Raw genomic sequence first — 17,537 nt, forward strand, 5'->3', positions numbered from 1 at the left:
GGGAAAGCAACATGGAAGCTTGTTTCTGTGGCCTGAAAATACCCCAACTGATGCAGTGTGAAATTCTCCTCAACTTCACCAGGCTTCAATCCAAGTAAGCTGAATTATTTACTCTGTGTCAGCCTGTAAGCATCCAGCTTAAAAAGCGTATCACTTCGGAAATGTTTTGTTTTTAAAAGCAGCATCTTTGTCAAAATGATAATGTCTATGGAAATGAGTGCCCAGCATAGCTCTCTTTACTGAACAGCAAAGTCCATGACAGGAAAATCCATCCAGGCTTTCAAACCACGTCCATCATGGCAGCATTCAAGCGTCTTAAACTGACAGAAACAATATTAAAAAAGAAAGTGTAGATTATCTCAAGGCAGAATTTTTATCAGCATTCTTTATCATAAATATGGAGCAGGCTGCCATTTTAATTCAGTCTCTTCCCACAGAAACAGTTGCTTTCATGAAAAGGACAGCTCAAGACCCCTTTCAAATATATAGGTGCTTGATTTAAATAAATTTTATGTAAAAATTCACACATGTCTCTTCCCAGGCTTGGATCTTTGATGGGAACACACAGCTGTGGCTCAGCATAATTAATAAGCAAATTCAGAATGAAAACATTTCTCCATTCTGTAAATCAGAAGAGTGTCAGGAGTAGAAATACCCTTCACTGCTGGTTGTAAAGACAATATTATTTATTCAAAAAGATATTGAATAGATAAGCTTGGTGCTTTCTTGCCCATTCATTTTTAAGCATCAGAGATGCTTAAAATTTAAGCACCAGAGATTGCTCAAGGAAGCTTAGGAAAGAAAACCAAAATAGTGCAGTTAAGATTGAGAAAACAGTACCTGTTTGGAGCAGTAAATTTGTGTAAGGGCCCTAAAACCAGAAATGAGATTCAAAACAAGCATTTAGCAAGTGATGCAACCTCCATATTTAAAACCAAAAGTGTTGAGACCTACTTCAGATCTGCTGAGAGCCAAGTCCCAGCAGCCAGAATGCAAGAGTTCCTCTGAGACAGTGCAGCAGCCTGAGGTGCTACCACTTCACTTACCTTCAAGTGCTATGCAATTGTTAGATTTTAACCTGGTTTCTATTAAAAGGAATATAATCCCCACCCCCAAATACACCCTGCTATGGTACTCAACTACTTGAGGCCAAACTAGAAAAAAAATTTAAAATCAGCTGAAATAATCTGTGCCTGGAATGCCTGCTCCAAAACCAGCCCCAAATGGTTTTTCTCCATTTGCTGCCAAGCCCCTCTAATGCAATCCAGACAGTAAAGGACACAGTCAGAATGTTAATATGAAAGCATTAAAATTCCCATTGAAATAGGACCTGTCAAGCTACTTTATGTAACATGATTTATCATTTCCAAATGTAGTAACAAGGGATTTTATTGTACAAGAGCACGTTATACACAATGGGGCTCTGGGTTCACATCCCACAACAGCCAAACTGGAGTTTCTGACCAAGGTTATGCTAGTACATGTCTGAGTTACTGGTGTGTGTAAAAAACAAACCAAACCAAACTAAAAAAACCTAACTATATGCATTAGAAATTGATGGGGTAGGGAATAGACTTAAAATGAGAGCTCTCTGCACATTTCTGTGCATATTAAATAGAACTGGACACCTCTGATCACCACTGCTGAATGGCTCCAAAACAGAGCTCATGGAAAGCAGCCCAACTGTCCCCACCCCTCAGGGCACTTGTACCAAGCAATAAAAATGGACTGTCCAAAGCTGAAGGAAGTGTTTATTTCTTACATGACAATCAGGTAACTGATGTCTTCTGCAAGTTCAACACAGTCAGAGAGCAAACTGGAAACTTCTGGTTGAGCTTCCAGCTGATGGGCTGCTAAACCCCAGCTCCAGAACTCCAGCCTCAAACTCCACCATCTCCTGTGTTTGCCACCTTCAGCACAGCCACTGAAATCAAGGCCAGATGCCCAAGTTCTTCACTAACCCAAGGAGAGTTACAGCACAAAGCACATACCCTGTCAAGACTTCAAAGTCAGTGGATTTTGTTTCTGTAGACATACATTGCTACCTCTCCATTCTACATACCAGCTTCTCAGAAATATTTCAGTTCCTTTTTTATGCATTCACTTTAAGCATTTTAGATCACACAACTGCAATGAAAACTACACGTGTAAATTTGAGGCAGAGCTGACTAGGACTGTGCAGCAAAGCAGAGATGGTGAGAAGAACTGTACCTGCTCTCTGCACCGGGAGAGGTATCCCACCAGCTGTCAGGAAAACACTGGGATAAACTGGTAGGAGTGTAAAAAAATTACTCTGCTTCATCAGTTTTATTTGCAGCAAACTGCAACCAAAATCTACCCACATGAGATTAAGGAGTCAGACACAAAACACTGTTTCTGGTGCATTCTGTTATATTGGAGCACTCAGGATCCCAGCTTTCTTACTTCTTCATCAGTGTAGCAATAATCTCAAACACCATTCAAGAGGAAACTTTTTGTCCTCTTCCTCCAAAATCCATGTCCAACTGAACTCAAGCATACTTTGAAATGTTTTCATTTAATTAATAAATACACACCAAGAATGCCTGACTGCAACAGATCACACAACGATCTGCATCTTGCCATCAACTAGTTCCATGACAAACTTAGCTGTCTGATGTGGTGAGTTTATTGCACCCCATTCTAGGGAACTGATCCCAAATCCAAGACCTTGGACTACTTCCCTTTTATAACACTAGTCAGAATCAGAATCGCAATTTTTTTAGGCCTTCCTACTCTTGCTCTGACACTCAGCAGTTGCAGCAAGAATCAACCTTACTCCAAGTAATGAAAACCAAATGCACACAGACATTCATGTTTGCTACTCCAATGCAGGAAGGGTCTACAATGCAAGTTTAAAAAGAAAAACTATTTTTGGTTGGATTTGAGATGAGAGCAAAAACCATAATGGAGACCAGCTCCCCCTAGGTGAGGTAGAAGATAAAGGGAAAAAGCTAAGGAATCAGATGCTTAATTAAGGGGTGAGCAGTTGATGTTTTAAGGAATGTGGCTTCTAAACCAAAAGGCTGGGTAACAAAATGACAGGTGAAGTTCAAGGGACAGGTAGTGAGTGATGCACAAGGGGAAGATCATCTAACTTAATATCCAGAGAAACAGACTCCTCTTGTTGGCAGCTGGTTCATCAAGATCCCACCTCAGTACTCAGCTGCTACCAGAAAGCAAATCAAGTGTTAAGCATCTTTTGCACAGGACTAGAACACAAAACCAGAAGACACCATGACACTGTCTGAATCCTGAAGAGCAGATGCGGCTCTGGTCACAGTCTCAAAGGGAATCTAAAGACCCAAAGCACAGGAGATCACAGAATGTGTCTACGTTAGTATTTCAGCTCAGACCAGAAGTGCTCTTTTGAAACTCCTCTCCCCATCACTGCTGCTTTACACAATGATTCTCAGCTCAGGGTGTTCTTGGGCCACATGGGCTGGAGTCTCTGGGTAAACCTGAACAAGCAGACACAAAACACCAAACACTAACAGGCACCCAGTCCACAGGAGCAGCCTCAAGTCAGCTGGCGCAAACTCCTGTGCAATGCAGATAAGAACAGGCATGGAGTCCCAATTCCCTCAATAAATGCCACCCCAACCCACCATGCTGCTTGACAATGAGGGACAAACAAAGTGTGAGGTGGTGTTGAGTATCTTGCTTATGACTAGCACCTAACAAAACCAGGACACTTGATTCTGGGGAAGGTGAGACTGAAGTCTCCTAAATGATATTGCTCTGAAGTGGCGCAGAAATGGATGAGCAAGGAGTCACTGCTCAAGGTCATTTCCCTAATGACATGGAGGGAACATCCAACAGAACAGGCAGCAGGTTCCTCTGCTTCTAAATAAAAGATATTTCTTCACACAGAACTTCTTGCTAACAAAGATCATGGATGCTTCACATTTATAAGGGTTCAGAGGAAAATTATTCAGCTTCTCTGGGAAAAAGTCGACAAAGAGCCATTTAATGCAGTCAGCAATGCCAGATCTGGAAGTATCTGAGCTGCAGACTGACAGCACTTGTTCTGCCTACCCAAAGTATCCCCCAATATACCTTGAAAGATAGAGACTTCTACCACACCTCATCGCACAGCCCACAAAGCTTGCAGACTTACAGACCCTTGGGGACAGTTAGAGTATGGGTCAAAACCACTAAACTTTTGAGTTATAAACTAACAAGGAAACAGCCTTTTTATTGCCAGAGGTCTGCAGGAAAACCTCAAAGCTAGAGGAATTCACTAAGCCAGAAGTCATTTAAACCCAAAAGGGAAATCTGCCTGAAGACATTCCCCTGGTTGAACCTTTCCAGTGTACTTCTCATCCAATCTTGTGTCTGAATTTTTACACTTGGACAATAAATACCTCTTATTTTAGCACTGAGATTTACGATGTGCTGCAAGTGCTGTGCAATTAACAGATTTCATGTTTGATTCATTTCTTTCTTCAAAGGGACACTGGAGAAAAGCACAAGAGGAGAGGGCTGGGTACTGTAGCGGTGGGTGTACCATACATGACATGACACTTCCTCTACCACCACTCTAAGTCAGCACTTCCCCACTCTTCCCATAGATGTATCAAACATTTTTCACTGTTTGGATTCCCAACAATTTTTCACTCTTCAGCTTAATCACTGAGGGATTTTTCTCTGCCCTCAGTATGGATTTTTACACACCATCCCACATTTTCACCATAATTTATCAATTGCTTTTTCCACTCCATTTCACTGAATTTCTAATCTCATTTCCCAACTACACTGTCTACAATCATAACATAGCAGTGACTTTAAAAAATTCAGTACGCTTCACTAATTTCACAATGTGTTAAAAGAGATAACAGAGGGAATACATTCTTTCCCTCTCAGCATCATTACTTTAACTTGCATATCAGAGACAACAGTGCAGAGCTGTGGAGGAGGATAGGCATTTCTGCAAAAGAAAGTCAAAGCTCTGCAATCTCACACAGGTATTGACCAACTTTCAATGAGAGAAATGCCACCAACTCCTCCATGCAAGACTGAGCATTTACCTCTTCCACATTTCTAACTAGCATTTGGTAGATGGTTTATTCTGAATCGTGTTGATAGGGCTTCTGCCAATCCAGCAGCACATTTGTTGGAGGGATTATTATAGATACATCATATACTAATAAAACACCCTGCTCTGAAAGGAATTTTAAATGGCACAACTTAGCAGCTTGCTTGCAGGCTTAAGTTCTATATAATGTCAATGCTGAGCTCAAGCCACTTTCACAAGCAATTAAGACAGACTACATGAAGTACCTACCTTAGCCTGCAGGCTACAGAAGGCTTGGCTTTCAGTTTTGTTCAATTACTTTGGCCTTGTCTTCAATAAAAAGCAAGCCTTGCTTCACTTTCTCCCTGCCATACACTGCATCTGTTCTCAGAATTACACCACCCTCATCTGCACATGGCAGCCTTTGGACCAGGCTTAGTCCATGCTGACACTGTATTTGCCAATAGATCTGCAGGTAAGGTACATAAATTCTACTGTCTAAAAGAAAAATAAAGGTCTCTCTGAACAAAGTTTCACTTCAAACATGCTCAAAAGCTTGAGTCTTCACCACACCCCATTAAAATGGCTTCAGCCAAGTGTTCTTGCCACGGTGCTATGAGAGACACAGGCTGCTGAAGCTCTTGCTGCTTCTGCAACTTAATTTCTGAAATCAAATCTAACTGCATCTAAGCTTAAAGACAGTCTAAATCTTATGATAATCCAACCTCATCTCCATTGCAGCAAGAGGTATTAAGATTAAAACCCACCAGGTTAAGAACACAGAGGCAATGGAGGGAAGTCCAACATCACACCTGATGCCCTCAAACACAGAAGCTCATCCACACAACATGACACTTAGTCCAACCAGAAGAACACTCAAATCCTGTGGGCACATTAAATGCTTAAACACTGGAAAAAAATGCTTAGAGTCCAACAACTATACCAAATTGTTCTCAGGATTTCTTACCAAATACTTAACTTTGTGCATCACCTCTACTCAAACTAAATAGCAACAGCAGTTATCTTGATTCTGAGAATCTATGCCTCCAGCTAAAGAGATGACACAATTCAAGTTTTCAAGCTTCAACAGAAACATTGTTTTATCTATAAGCCAAGTTACCTTGTGCAAACTGAGGCTGAAAAACAGACTCAATCTACTGAATTTCTATGCAAACCAACATCAACAGTCATGAAGTAAAGAAAGTGCCAAAAGGTTAAAAATTTATGATGATAGTTGCTTGGAAGACTAGAAATCAATTTGAGGTATTGTTGTTGACTTAAATGTGTTTGAACCTGCTTCCTGACAGCCCTTTCAGGACTGCTAGTTACTGCTCACATTCCCTTTGGGAAGAGAACAAACCAGCTTCGAGATGCAGAGCTTCAACTCCCCAGTTTTAGGCAACCACACAGAGTTAAAACCAGCACAAACTAAGCAAAGAGAACAGAAGATACTCACATTGCCCATGTATTCTGAAAGCAGATCCTGCAAGGCCTGTCGCACCGCATTACACTCAGCCACGATCCGCTCCCGTCGGTCATCACGTGTGCAGGATGAATCAGCCATCAGGGCTGCTCCACTAATGATGCTCTCCAGGCGCTCTTCCAGGGAAGGCCTAAAACGTTCCTCACTGAAGGTCGATGGATCCACAATAATTTGTTTCTAGGAAAAGAAATCAGTAATCAGACCGAGCAGCAAGTTCCTGTTCAGTCATCAGGACAGCCAAGGTTTCCAGCGAGCTCCCGGTCAGGGAGAGCAGACAAACACCACCCAGTGCCTGGCACCAAGGATCGGTTTCATGACTGGTTTTGTAGAATTACTAAAAGGTTCCCCAGCAGAGTACATTGCTAGTCATTTCTTGTGCTGCTCTGACAGCTCAACACAACTTGGCCACAGGAAGCCTCGTTACTTGAATGGCAAAAATCAAACGTGCCAACACAAATGAAGTTGAAAGCACAGAACTCTTCCTAACTACACATCAATCCGGACGTGCCTTCATTAGTTAACTTGTCAGATGCAATTATCCTGTCATGAACAAATACCCAAGGAAAACAAACATCCAAAAATCAGCCCTATATGTAGTGCTCTGTTGGCCTAATTTATCCACTCTTCCTTCTCTTCACCCTTATGCAGGTAAATACAAATTCTCAGAAATTCTCAAAGCAAAACATCAACACAAATGTTTCAAAACAGCACAGAAATCAATTTGTTCATGGCAGAAAACTATCACAGGTTTATCTTAACAGAGTATTAGTAAGGACAGCTCATTCAGAGAAACTTCAGGCTGAAACAGCAGTACTGATGCATCTCTTTTAGCATCAAGGGGCCAATGCTACCACCCACAGAAGTCCACCAGCAGAGGTGGTCCAAGCAGCAGTGCAGTATTTACTGCCCACCTTGGGAGTACTTCCAGGTGGTTTATTTAAAACAGGCTTGCAATTTATTAAGGAAAAATTGTCCTGCCATTTCAAGGTTTGGTGGTTTGTTTATGATTTAGGTAGGTTTTCTTCCCACTGTAGGGATTGGAGGGGAAATTGTTGCCAACTCTATAAAAAAAATAAACCCAAAGTTTTTTGAAATATGCCAGCTAACTTCAACAGCAACATTGCAACCACTGCTACTCCTCTCCCCAGCCATCACCTTTTGTCATGGAGTCACCACACAAGCCTTCACAGAAGGATTAGAAAATGGCATGTGCTCTCCAACAAACTCCACCTTTTTCCTGAATTTTTTAGCTGTGCAGGTAATACAATGGTAGTGTGCTACAGCTCCCCAGCTGATGATGATGAGCAATAATCATTATCTTGTTATCTTCTGATAGCCATTTAATATTTTACCACCACAGTAAAAGCACTGGAGTACCTGGGGGCACGTGTGTGCAAAGCCTCTATTACAAGAGTGCAATAATACTCAAGCGTTAGCAGGAAATGAAGAGCAGGGATAACATCTGCTGGGAACCTGAGCACATTTGTTTCGTCAGTCTCCTTTGGCAGGAGTGAGATGACAAAGCTGTAGCACTGAAGCTGGCCTGCTGAACAAGCCCTGCTGCTATTAGAGAGCCTCACAAAGCAGAACTAAAAGTTCAAAAGCTGCATGTGAACTGCAACACTAAAAAAAAAAAATAAATCTCCTGCCACATATTAGAGAGTTCATATAGTAAAATGCAGCCACATATCAGAAGCCACATTAAATGGTTTGAGCTAGGTTAGCCAACCTATGAACCTGAACTGAGTGGCTTCTTCAATTCTATGTTCCCAAGTCAGTCCTTAACACTGTGCTGTTACAGGACCTGCCTTCCCCTCCCACAGGCACCTGCTCAAACCTGCTGTCCCTTGGGTGCTACCCTGAGCCCTAAGACTTAGGTAGCTGAACATAAAACCGATGGAATTTAGGAAAAGCAGACTTCAAACTCAAATGATAGTCAGAAAAGATCAAGACAACCATGACATCACAGAAAGGCTTCGCACTGGGCACAGGGAGAACTCAAACAGCACTTTATCCTGGTAAAAGAAACATGGCAGAGGAAGTAATGTAGGGGAGGAGTGAGAGTGGCAAGAGCAAAAGGAAAAGGTGAGCAACATCAGGCAAAAATGAAAGCATTAAACACTTTTTAAGTGAAAGCTTTGCAATATTAAATGAAGTTTTAGAGGCAAGTTAGTGCCAAGGTGTTTAAAATTCAGAGGCTGAATCAGTGGTAGACACAGAATACTGACTTCAAAAGGAAAGTGTTCTCAGTAAAAATGCATGGCTATCCTCAGCAACTCGCTGCATGCGAGATAAAGAACAGGACAGATCAGTACAACACATCGGTGTGAAATTACTTCATTCCGAACCAAAGATCATATTAAACTTCCCACTTTGTGTTGCTCTCAGTAGGTAGTTTAGGCAATTCCAAATACATTATTCACTTTTAATAAGTCATTTCTGTCACCTACAAGAACACATTACATAAATATATTATGAAATAGATCAATTTCAAATAAACCAAGGGCTTACATCTAACACAGCAGTAGGGTAACTGCTGCTTCAGAGCTACTTCAACTTGACAGCCTTCAATCACCAAGGACGGCACATATAGAAAGTTCTATATTCCACCAGTCCCAGTTTGGAAAAAGACTTTTTAAAAAACAAAAGCCTGCTTCACCTGGGACCTGCTGCATTTCAGCAGAAAATGATCTTTCAGGCAATCTAAATAAAAGTAAGCTGTTGCTAGTAAATAAGGTGAATGAGCAGGAGAGTTGGAGTTACCAGATTTTTTTTGGTTTTGTTTTTGTTTTTTAATGTAAAACTTACATCAAAGTTGTTCAGAGCATAAGCCAGCTCTCCACCTCCACCCTGCTGCTGAGCAGCATCATCTGATGCAGTTGCTTGAGCTGCATTTGAGATGCCCGTGACCGCCTGCTGAAGCTGTTTGTAGATCAAGTCCCTGTTGGCTTTGTAAGCAGCAACATCAGGGTGCTGCAGACAGGCCTGGGATGCTGTGTAAAGAATGGGCACATTCTTCTGCAGAATTCCCCTGGCTGCTGCCATCTGATCACGGTGACCCACATCTTTCAATTCCTATTAGGGGAAAAAAAGAAAAAAAAAAAAAAAAAAAGGTGATTTGAAAACATTCCCCATATTTAGCACCCTCTGCCTCCCTGCAGCTCCAGAAGATGGGCAGGTGCCAGATCTACCTTCTGATTATCCCTGTTCTTAAGGGCTCAACTAATTGCAAAGCACAGCAGCTTCATAAAGACAAAAGAAAAAGTAATCGAGGGCAATTCAGACCTTTGCAATTCCTAATCTGAGGTGGGATTTTTGCTCTTCTCCACAACAGAGGACCAGAATTCTGAAATCCAGCAAGAGCTGTAAATCAGGAGGACACAAGTTGCCAGCACACTTTTCTCCCCACTCCTTCCAGTTTACATTACATCTAAAGAATCACAACTAAGCCTAAGCTCTCAAAACAGAACATCTTGCATTTTTAGATAACCTAAGAACCAAAATCACTTTTATACTATCAAATGAGCCAAAGGCTTCCCCTGCAATCCTGTCTTGCACTTGCACATGGGAAGCAAATTCTCTTTTAATTTGAACTCTGAGACTCACAATCAGAATGTTTTTTCAATCACACCTAGAAGATGGAGTTTACTCTCCTCAAGACACCTTGGGTACTTAATTTTAGAACAACAAGTATATCACCTAATTCAACTTCTTGTTCATCTCCCATGAGACAGAATTATTCCAAAGACTGTAATTACTACTAATTTAACATCAGCAATCAGGTCCATATGTTTTTACCCAAACACTAACTGCTGCAATTCTCTAAAGCATCATCACCTCTGTTTTGGAATAGAAGCACTATGATAAAGCTTCCAAGTCCAGCATGAGCAGTAAGTTTATAAAAGGAATAATGAATGCTCTTATTAGCAGTATCCTAATTTTAAAGTCATCTCTTAAATCCAATGAATGAAGAAGAGGACTGCCTTATTGAGAAAAGGAAAAAAATAAATCTGACAGACTCTTCAAAATGAATGGGTAATATGTGACCCCTGCAAGAATCACACTAAGCAGGGAGGGCACTGCAAGCAGGCTTTCAGATTTACAGATCTAGTACAACCACTTCCCATAGCGTGGAACAATCCATCACAAAGCAGTTTAAGAACATTTATTGCATTGCCATCACAGCTCTACTCCCATTTACTGCAATCAGATTTTAGATACATAACCAATGGACAATTCACTTCAGAATGTATACCCAGTTTATTTTCAAAGATTAATCTGTGCCAAAAAAAAAACACCCCAACCCTAAGCCGTACCAGAGGTGCTTAAGCAGCAGCTCTGTTTTCTACATATAAGCAGAATAAACAAAAAAAAAAAGCTCTGCAGGAATTTTGCTATTTCTGATAAATGGGAGTACCCACACCTCTGCTTTCTTTTGAGAACTTACCTACACAATGAGTCACAACACTGTTGAACAAAACAAATTTTACACACAATTTAAGGTTAAGCACAAGCTATCCGAAAAGAGAGCATACAGGTAACAAAGGGGGTTTTAAACCCCTTCTCGATGGGCATTTCAGTGCAGCCACTCACTTCCTTGGCAAGAGCCAAGTTCTGTGCCCAGCTCTGAATTTTGCTCCTTGTTTAAATGCACATCTGTACAAACCACAAAGTGGTGAGTGCACCAGGCTCCTGGGTCACATCTGTCTTCTCTTTCCTTACCCACACCTGCACACTGCCCTCAAAGTGGGAAGTACAAGTCTTGGGAAGCAGCTTTTCATTAAGGTACAAAAGCATTAACATAACCAAATGCTACTAGAACAAATTCTGCCAGAAGCAGTACACTACAGCTGAGCAGACTTCCTGCTTACCAGGCAAGCTCCAATTTCCTAACCGCAGTGGGACTACAACACAAAGTATTCAGCAACAACAAAAACAAAACCAAAGGTAAAAGAAGGACAGGACCCATTGCTGCTAATGCAAAAGCAGCAAGGCTGCCTAATTTTCTTATTTTGTAAAAGAAAAAAATAATACCCAGAAGAAAGAACTGCAATCACTATACCTGTTGTCTTTTGGCTGCCATAATGTTAAGCTTGTCCACTTCTGGTTTGAGGGCTTTGTACTGGATACCCAAATCCTGCTCCGTGCCAGCATTTCTTAGTTTCAAGATACCTTCTTCCACCTAAAATCACATACATTCACATGTATTTTTCCAAGTAAACCAGTTCACAGTTACAGAAGTAACTCGGAATGTAACTCACAGCTGACAGAGAAAGCAATCTTCCTCTGCCCCCTTTTATTTCGTGCAGAGTGACACTTTAAAGGCTGATAGTACTCAAGGTTTAGCTACCACTTTATAGTCCCTAGCTACCACAGATGGCCAAGTATGCACTTTGGAAAGAGTATGAAGGAGCCCAGGGCCCCGACAGGGCTTCAGCAGTGGCTGTCAAAGGGCACGAGGAGATTTCTCAAAGCCCTTCTGCAAAAGCAGGCCCATTATCCAATCTCATTTCTCATTCTGTACAAACCACCCACCTTCGTGCTTGTTGGATGAAAAGGCTTACTCAGATATTCCACATTCGTTTTAGTTAATACTACTGGAGCTACTCATCCCCAGTAGCTACGAGGGAGTAGTGGTTAGAAGAAAGCCAAATTATTTAAGACGAAAAAAGCTGGTTACCACCTGCAGTTGGAAACCATTGTGCATCTAGTTTCAACACCAAAAGTCCAGAATGAAGTGCAACACAATGTCAAAAGCTGTTCACTACGAGCATAAAAAACAAGTGACAAAACATCCACTTGCACACATTTAGCTCAGAGGAAAAACCCTAAAAGCCTCCTGGCTCCAGAACAAGCTGCTGACAGTGCACACGGGGGGTTGTTCAGTACAGATCCACCAAACAAAGCACACCCAGTCGGCCAGGCAGGGCACAGTGAACCACAGCACAAGAGCTACACTTACGACTTTGAGTTGAACAAGCAGCTTGTAGACATCTGCCATGTCAGCCAGGATCAGCAGGCGGGTGACAGCAGAGAGCAGAGCCCGCGCCGCACGCACCATGTTCCCTCGCTTGACCGAGGAGCAGGGGTCATCCGCAAACTCCCCCGACGCGCTCTTCATCAGGTCACCTGCACAGGGGAGGAGATGTCTGACCTCAACACCACACCGGGGTCTTTAAGGGGCCAGAAGGGGGTTCCTGAGCAAGGCAATCTAAGTCTTGAAAACCAAAACACGTTTGCTGACGTACAGCCAGCAACTGCTGTGGTACAGGGGTGGAGAGGCTCTGGATCAGATCTGTGGATGCCCCTTCCCTCGAAGAGTTCAAGGCCAAGCTGGATGAGGCCTTGAGGAACCTTGTCTAGATGAGAGGTTGGATGGTCCCTGTCCATGGAGGTTGGAGTAGATGATCTCTTAGGTCCCTTCCAACCTGAGCCTGTCTAGGATTCTGTGAATTAAGATTGCACGTAGCTGCCTCGAGGTATGGTGAGCACGTAGTATCAGGGTTGTGAGGGGCCTGTGCTGAAAAATACCCTTTTGGTCCTTAATTCCAACCATACAGGTGTTCTAACACACCATAATCCCCTGGAGAGGCTAATTCAGCACGTCTTCACTATCACATGCAAGACTGCAGTTATTTCATAAGCTCCAAATGATTTCAAAGCTGAAGCAGAAGCTTTGATTTGTGTGCGTGTAGGAGTTAAGCAGAAAGTACTGTAAACACACAAGGAAACGCCACAGCTCATGGGACTGTAAACAACTCAGAGCAATGACCTGGCTGGATATGCCCTGGTTTGCATTCAAAGCAAGGCACTGCTCAGTACAGCTCTCCAGTGTTTCATAGCCTGTGGGTCTGCATCTGGTGCAGGAGGAAAGAATTTGGGTTTCAGATGGTAGCAATGTTATTGGTTAATATGAAAAGCAACGGCCACTTTACAGAGACAAAGAAATTGCTCCAGAAGGCATTCGGAAAGCATAAAAGTAATGTCTTCATATAGTCAAAAAAGTAAATTTTGGGTTTCTTCTCCTGCTTTCTGGGGCAGCAGTTTGCTTCCAGTCCCACAGTTCCCACAGAGCACCAAGGTTTGGAATCTGCAGTATTATTTTTGGATCTCTTTGCATTTCAGAACCATTTGGTGAACAGCTAGGATTTAGTTTAGAAAATGCTAGATACTTAAGGCCAAGGATTTGCAGGCAGCTGGAGATGACCAGAAAGCAGGCAAACTGTTATAACCGACTGCTGTGTCAGAGGCTTCCCAAATCTGTATGAAAAAGGGTCCATATGGTCAAATGCCAAAACAAAAAATAGCACATCTTGGGTAAGAAGTAAAAGTGAAAGCTGACAGAGGCTCCCATCATCGAGCCCACCACTACATGAGGCTGGCTAAGACTGGCATCAAGATCTCAAGATAATGCAGTGGCATCATCCTGCCAATGGAAATCAGCTCAGCATATCCCCAGCAGAAGAAATTTTTCTATTTTAACTACTCAAAAATGCCTATAATGGGAGAGCCTGGTGTGAACCATCCACATACTTCCATTAAGCAACCAACATCTTGCCCTGGCAGAGTTTCCAGCACCCCAGCACTCACACCTTCAGAGCTATATCCAGCCCCAAGGCAGCTGCCAGCCTGTCCAAGCAGCTACATGGAGACACTCAATTTTGTTCAAATGCTCCCTCCTGTGCAATACCCTTCCATCATCTTAAATAATATGACAAAGAGTGGCATACAACGTTTTAAGATAAAAAATATGCTACTTCAGTACTGTGACAGATGAAAAAAGCTTCTGTCCAAATAGAGACCAGCTATAAATATAAATCTAAAGCTATCCCTTACCCAACTTTGAGGAACACAACTCATTATTTTAACACATGTTAAGAGCCTGAGAGTTTCAGACGGGTGAAATACGATGCAGCTCCAGTGCTAAAAAGCTGCAACCTGCCACAGTTCTGGAAGAAGCTAATAATAGTGAAATTAATGTCACCACCATAAGTATGAAATTATTAACACTCTCAGAGTTAAGGATATATGCCAGAACCAAGCATCACTAAAAATATTTCTTCTCTTCTTTATTTATACGTAAAATGCCCATTTTTCCAACTCCTAAAAAAGAGAAGTTTTGTTTTCATTTATTTCCTAGTTAAAACAACTTAGAGGGGTGACAATTCACTTAACCTGAATCTCAGAAATTGCTAATAAGGTTAAAAACCAAAGTTATTCCCTACCCATCTCTTAAAATTACAACCTTACAAGCCAGTCCTGAAATAAAATGCTATTCTTTTTTTATTTTAAGGAGACTTTAAAATATTTAGAGAGTTTCAAACAGCTTGTCAAGAGTGTCAGAAGACAACCAGCTTCCCAGAATTAAATGAAGATTAGATTTAAAGCTGTTGCATGTACCTTTTTCCCCTTTGTAAATTAACAAAAGCTGGCTTTCAGGCTTCTTTGACAAAGAAAAAGCAGCATGGGGGTAGTAACTTTAGTCAGATTCAAAGGGTAAGAAGGAAATCTACCCTGGCCTAAGGAGGAAGGTTCCTGCATCATATGGGCATGTTGAAACTGGATCCAGCCTAACCTCCTTTTCAATTCTGAACCAGAGATAGCACAGGAAGTTTGGAAGCAGGATTTCAAGAGTTAAAAGAAAAACACTGCAGAAGAGTCAAGACTGTGAGACTCAGATTATACAGCTGGTAAGAATTCTTATATGAGTAATCTGCTTTTCCAATATAACTGTAGATTTTCACTAGATATTACAAGGGAATGATAATAAAATAGAGTCAAGAAAAAAGAGGCAGTGGTAGCCACACTATGATCTTGTCTATAAAGCACTAAGAATTCAATTAAATCTAATTGAACAAAGCCTATTTCAGAAATAGTAAGATTTGAGTCCATCAAAAGAAAATTACCATTTTCTCGTCTCATTCCCACCATGCCCACAGGGTCTGACAGCACTTCCAGACACCACTATTAATCCTCCTCAGCAGCACAGCACATGATGACCATGATGGAGAGGACTTGCTTTGTACCAGCACTGACAGAATGGGGAAGCAGCAGAGGAGACAAGCAAGGCAAGGCAGACCTAGGACACACACAGGCACTCATGGTTTTTTATTCCTGAAGCCTGAAATTCATGTCCACACATCACCCTGTACCCTTCAGCACCTTCCAGTTCAAAGCCAGTCTCCAGCCCTTGCCAGCAGTATTAGGAACACTAAGAATGCCACCAGGCCATAGCTCCACCATAACCCACTGCTCACAGAGCCCTGGAGGCTGCTCATTCCCCACCAAATGCAACCAAGAGTTTCAAGACTCTGCTCTTCTGGACAATGAAGTTCTATCTTACCACTGATGCCACCTCCAGCATCCACCAGGAGGGTCACAACTGGCTGCCCTTGCTTTCTACTGTACAGGGCATAACCCTGTATCTCCTTTTTGCCATATCAACACGAGAGCTGGCATTTCTGGCTATCAAAGCTTTTGTTGAGTCCTTACTCTTGTCTTCAACTAAATCTGAATACTGCCAAGCTTGCTAAGAGCAGGTTCAGAGCTCCTTCATGTTATGGCTTGTCAGAGATCTTGAGTCCTTGGCTGGAAGATTACTTCTAATACAAGTGGTACATTCCTGAAACATTTTTATTGAAGGAAGACAACTGAGAACTCTTTGCACCTTTCCAAGGAATTAAGCTAGCTGGTCACAACATAATTTTAAAGTTGAGTTTTCCAGGAAGAATTTGGTGTTTAGCTTCAAGTTATTCTGCAAGTGGCCTGCTCCTGTTCCTTGGAAATCCTTAAACCACACATCTTGTGTGAAGTACAGCTGAAAAAACATTTTACCCTTTCATAATCTGCCTCACTGCTCCGTTTTGGGGAAAGCTTCACTCTGAAACACAGGGCAGAAAGACTCTGCACTGAATCAGTAGCCTCACTACCCTGCAATTGCAGCCACAAGACATGATCAAAGTGCAGTATTTACCAGATCATTCATCCCTTCCCTCACCTCAAACCCTGTTGCACAGACTTAAGCTTTTTAATTTAAGCTTTAATTTTTGGTCCTTTATGTAAAATTACCATAGCAAGAAAGATGACACTAGGAGCACCAATACCCTGGATCCACACGCTAGCATACAGACAGAGGCAGTGAACTATGGTTCAGACTTTGCAACCTGTCTCAGTGCCAAGCACCTTGGTAAGAAAGTGATTCAGTTCCAAAAGCCCTCCCAGAACCAGCAGAAGAGCTGACCATCTCAATCTCAGAGCAGTCTTCAAAGCTTCACAAGAAAGTAAAACCCTACACAGAACCTACAGTGGATGGGTAAGACTGGGCAAGACAATATTACCCAGGAAAAGTGGAATGGCAGAAATTAATGTAACAAATTAGACACAAAAGATGTCCACATAAGACATTTCCCACTACTAAGTCTTCCCTATAACCACAGCAGGATCTTTACTCAAAAAAATTTTGGTTCTTTGCCTCCACTATTCTGTTAAGAGTTTTATTTGAAGAAGTTTCGCTACTTCGAAAGAAGTCAAAAGTCCAAAGTTTTGAAGGGGCAGGAATCTTACTTTAGGATATTTTCACCATCTTGCTTAATAGTTAAAGCAAGTTGCATTTTATTCTTCCACTGGAAAAAAAAACAGGAAGACTTTGAAGACCCACTTATACTGATTTAGTATGTAGCCATACCATCATTCACTCTAAATAGCTCTTTTCTCGTCTTTGTTTTTACCCCCAACAAATGGGATTTTATGAACAAGCGTGCTCACTAAAATCATGTACCCTCTCAATCTTCTTGCTAGGCTAAAAAAAAAAAAAAATTTAATTTTCTCTGATGAGACAAGTTATCTATTGTCCTAATCATCTTCATAACCTCTGTCTACATTCATTCATCTTTTTTTATTATGGTAACCAAACTGCTCCCTACTCTAAATAGAGGCATTATTAATTCTATTTTCCTGCCTTCTGCTGAAGATAAATTGTGCTATCCATCTATAATCCCACTGCTGCCATCAGACACACAG

At 41.7% G+C, this 17,537-nt stretch overlaps 1 protein-coding gene across 1 annotated transcript in view; it reads right to left on the minus strand.

Annotated features, from left to right (window-relative positions):
- The window catches only part of CTNNA1 (catenin alpha 1), a 112,467-nt gene that overhangs the window by 75,919 nt on the left and 19,011 nt on the right, over window positions 1-17,537 (minus strand). The window contains exons 4-7 of the mRNA XM_030458878.1: window positions 12,481-12,647; window positions 11,581-11,700; window positions 9,327-9,593; window positions 6,492-6,695 (exon numbers count right to left, since the gene is read on the minus strand). Coding sequence (XP_030314738.1) covers window positions 6,492-6,695; window positions 9,327-9,593; window positions 11,581-11,700; window positions 12,481-12,647 — 758 coding nt within the window. The remainder of the gene's footprint in view (window positions 1-6,491; window positions 6,696-9,326; window positions 9,594-11,580; window positions 11,701-12,480; window positions 12,648-17,537) is intronic.

Source organism: Calypte anna, chromosome 13 (assembly GCF_003957555.1).
Source record: "Calypte anna isolate BGI_N300 chromosome 13, bCalAnn1_v1.p, whole genome shotgun sequence".
NCBI classification, from domain to species: domain Eukaryota; kingdom Metazoa; phylum Chordata; class Aves; order Apodiformes; family Trochilidae; genus Calypte; species Calypte anna.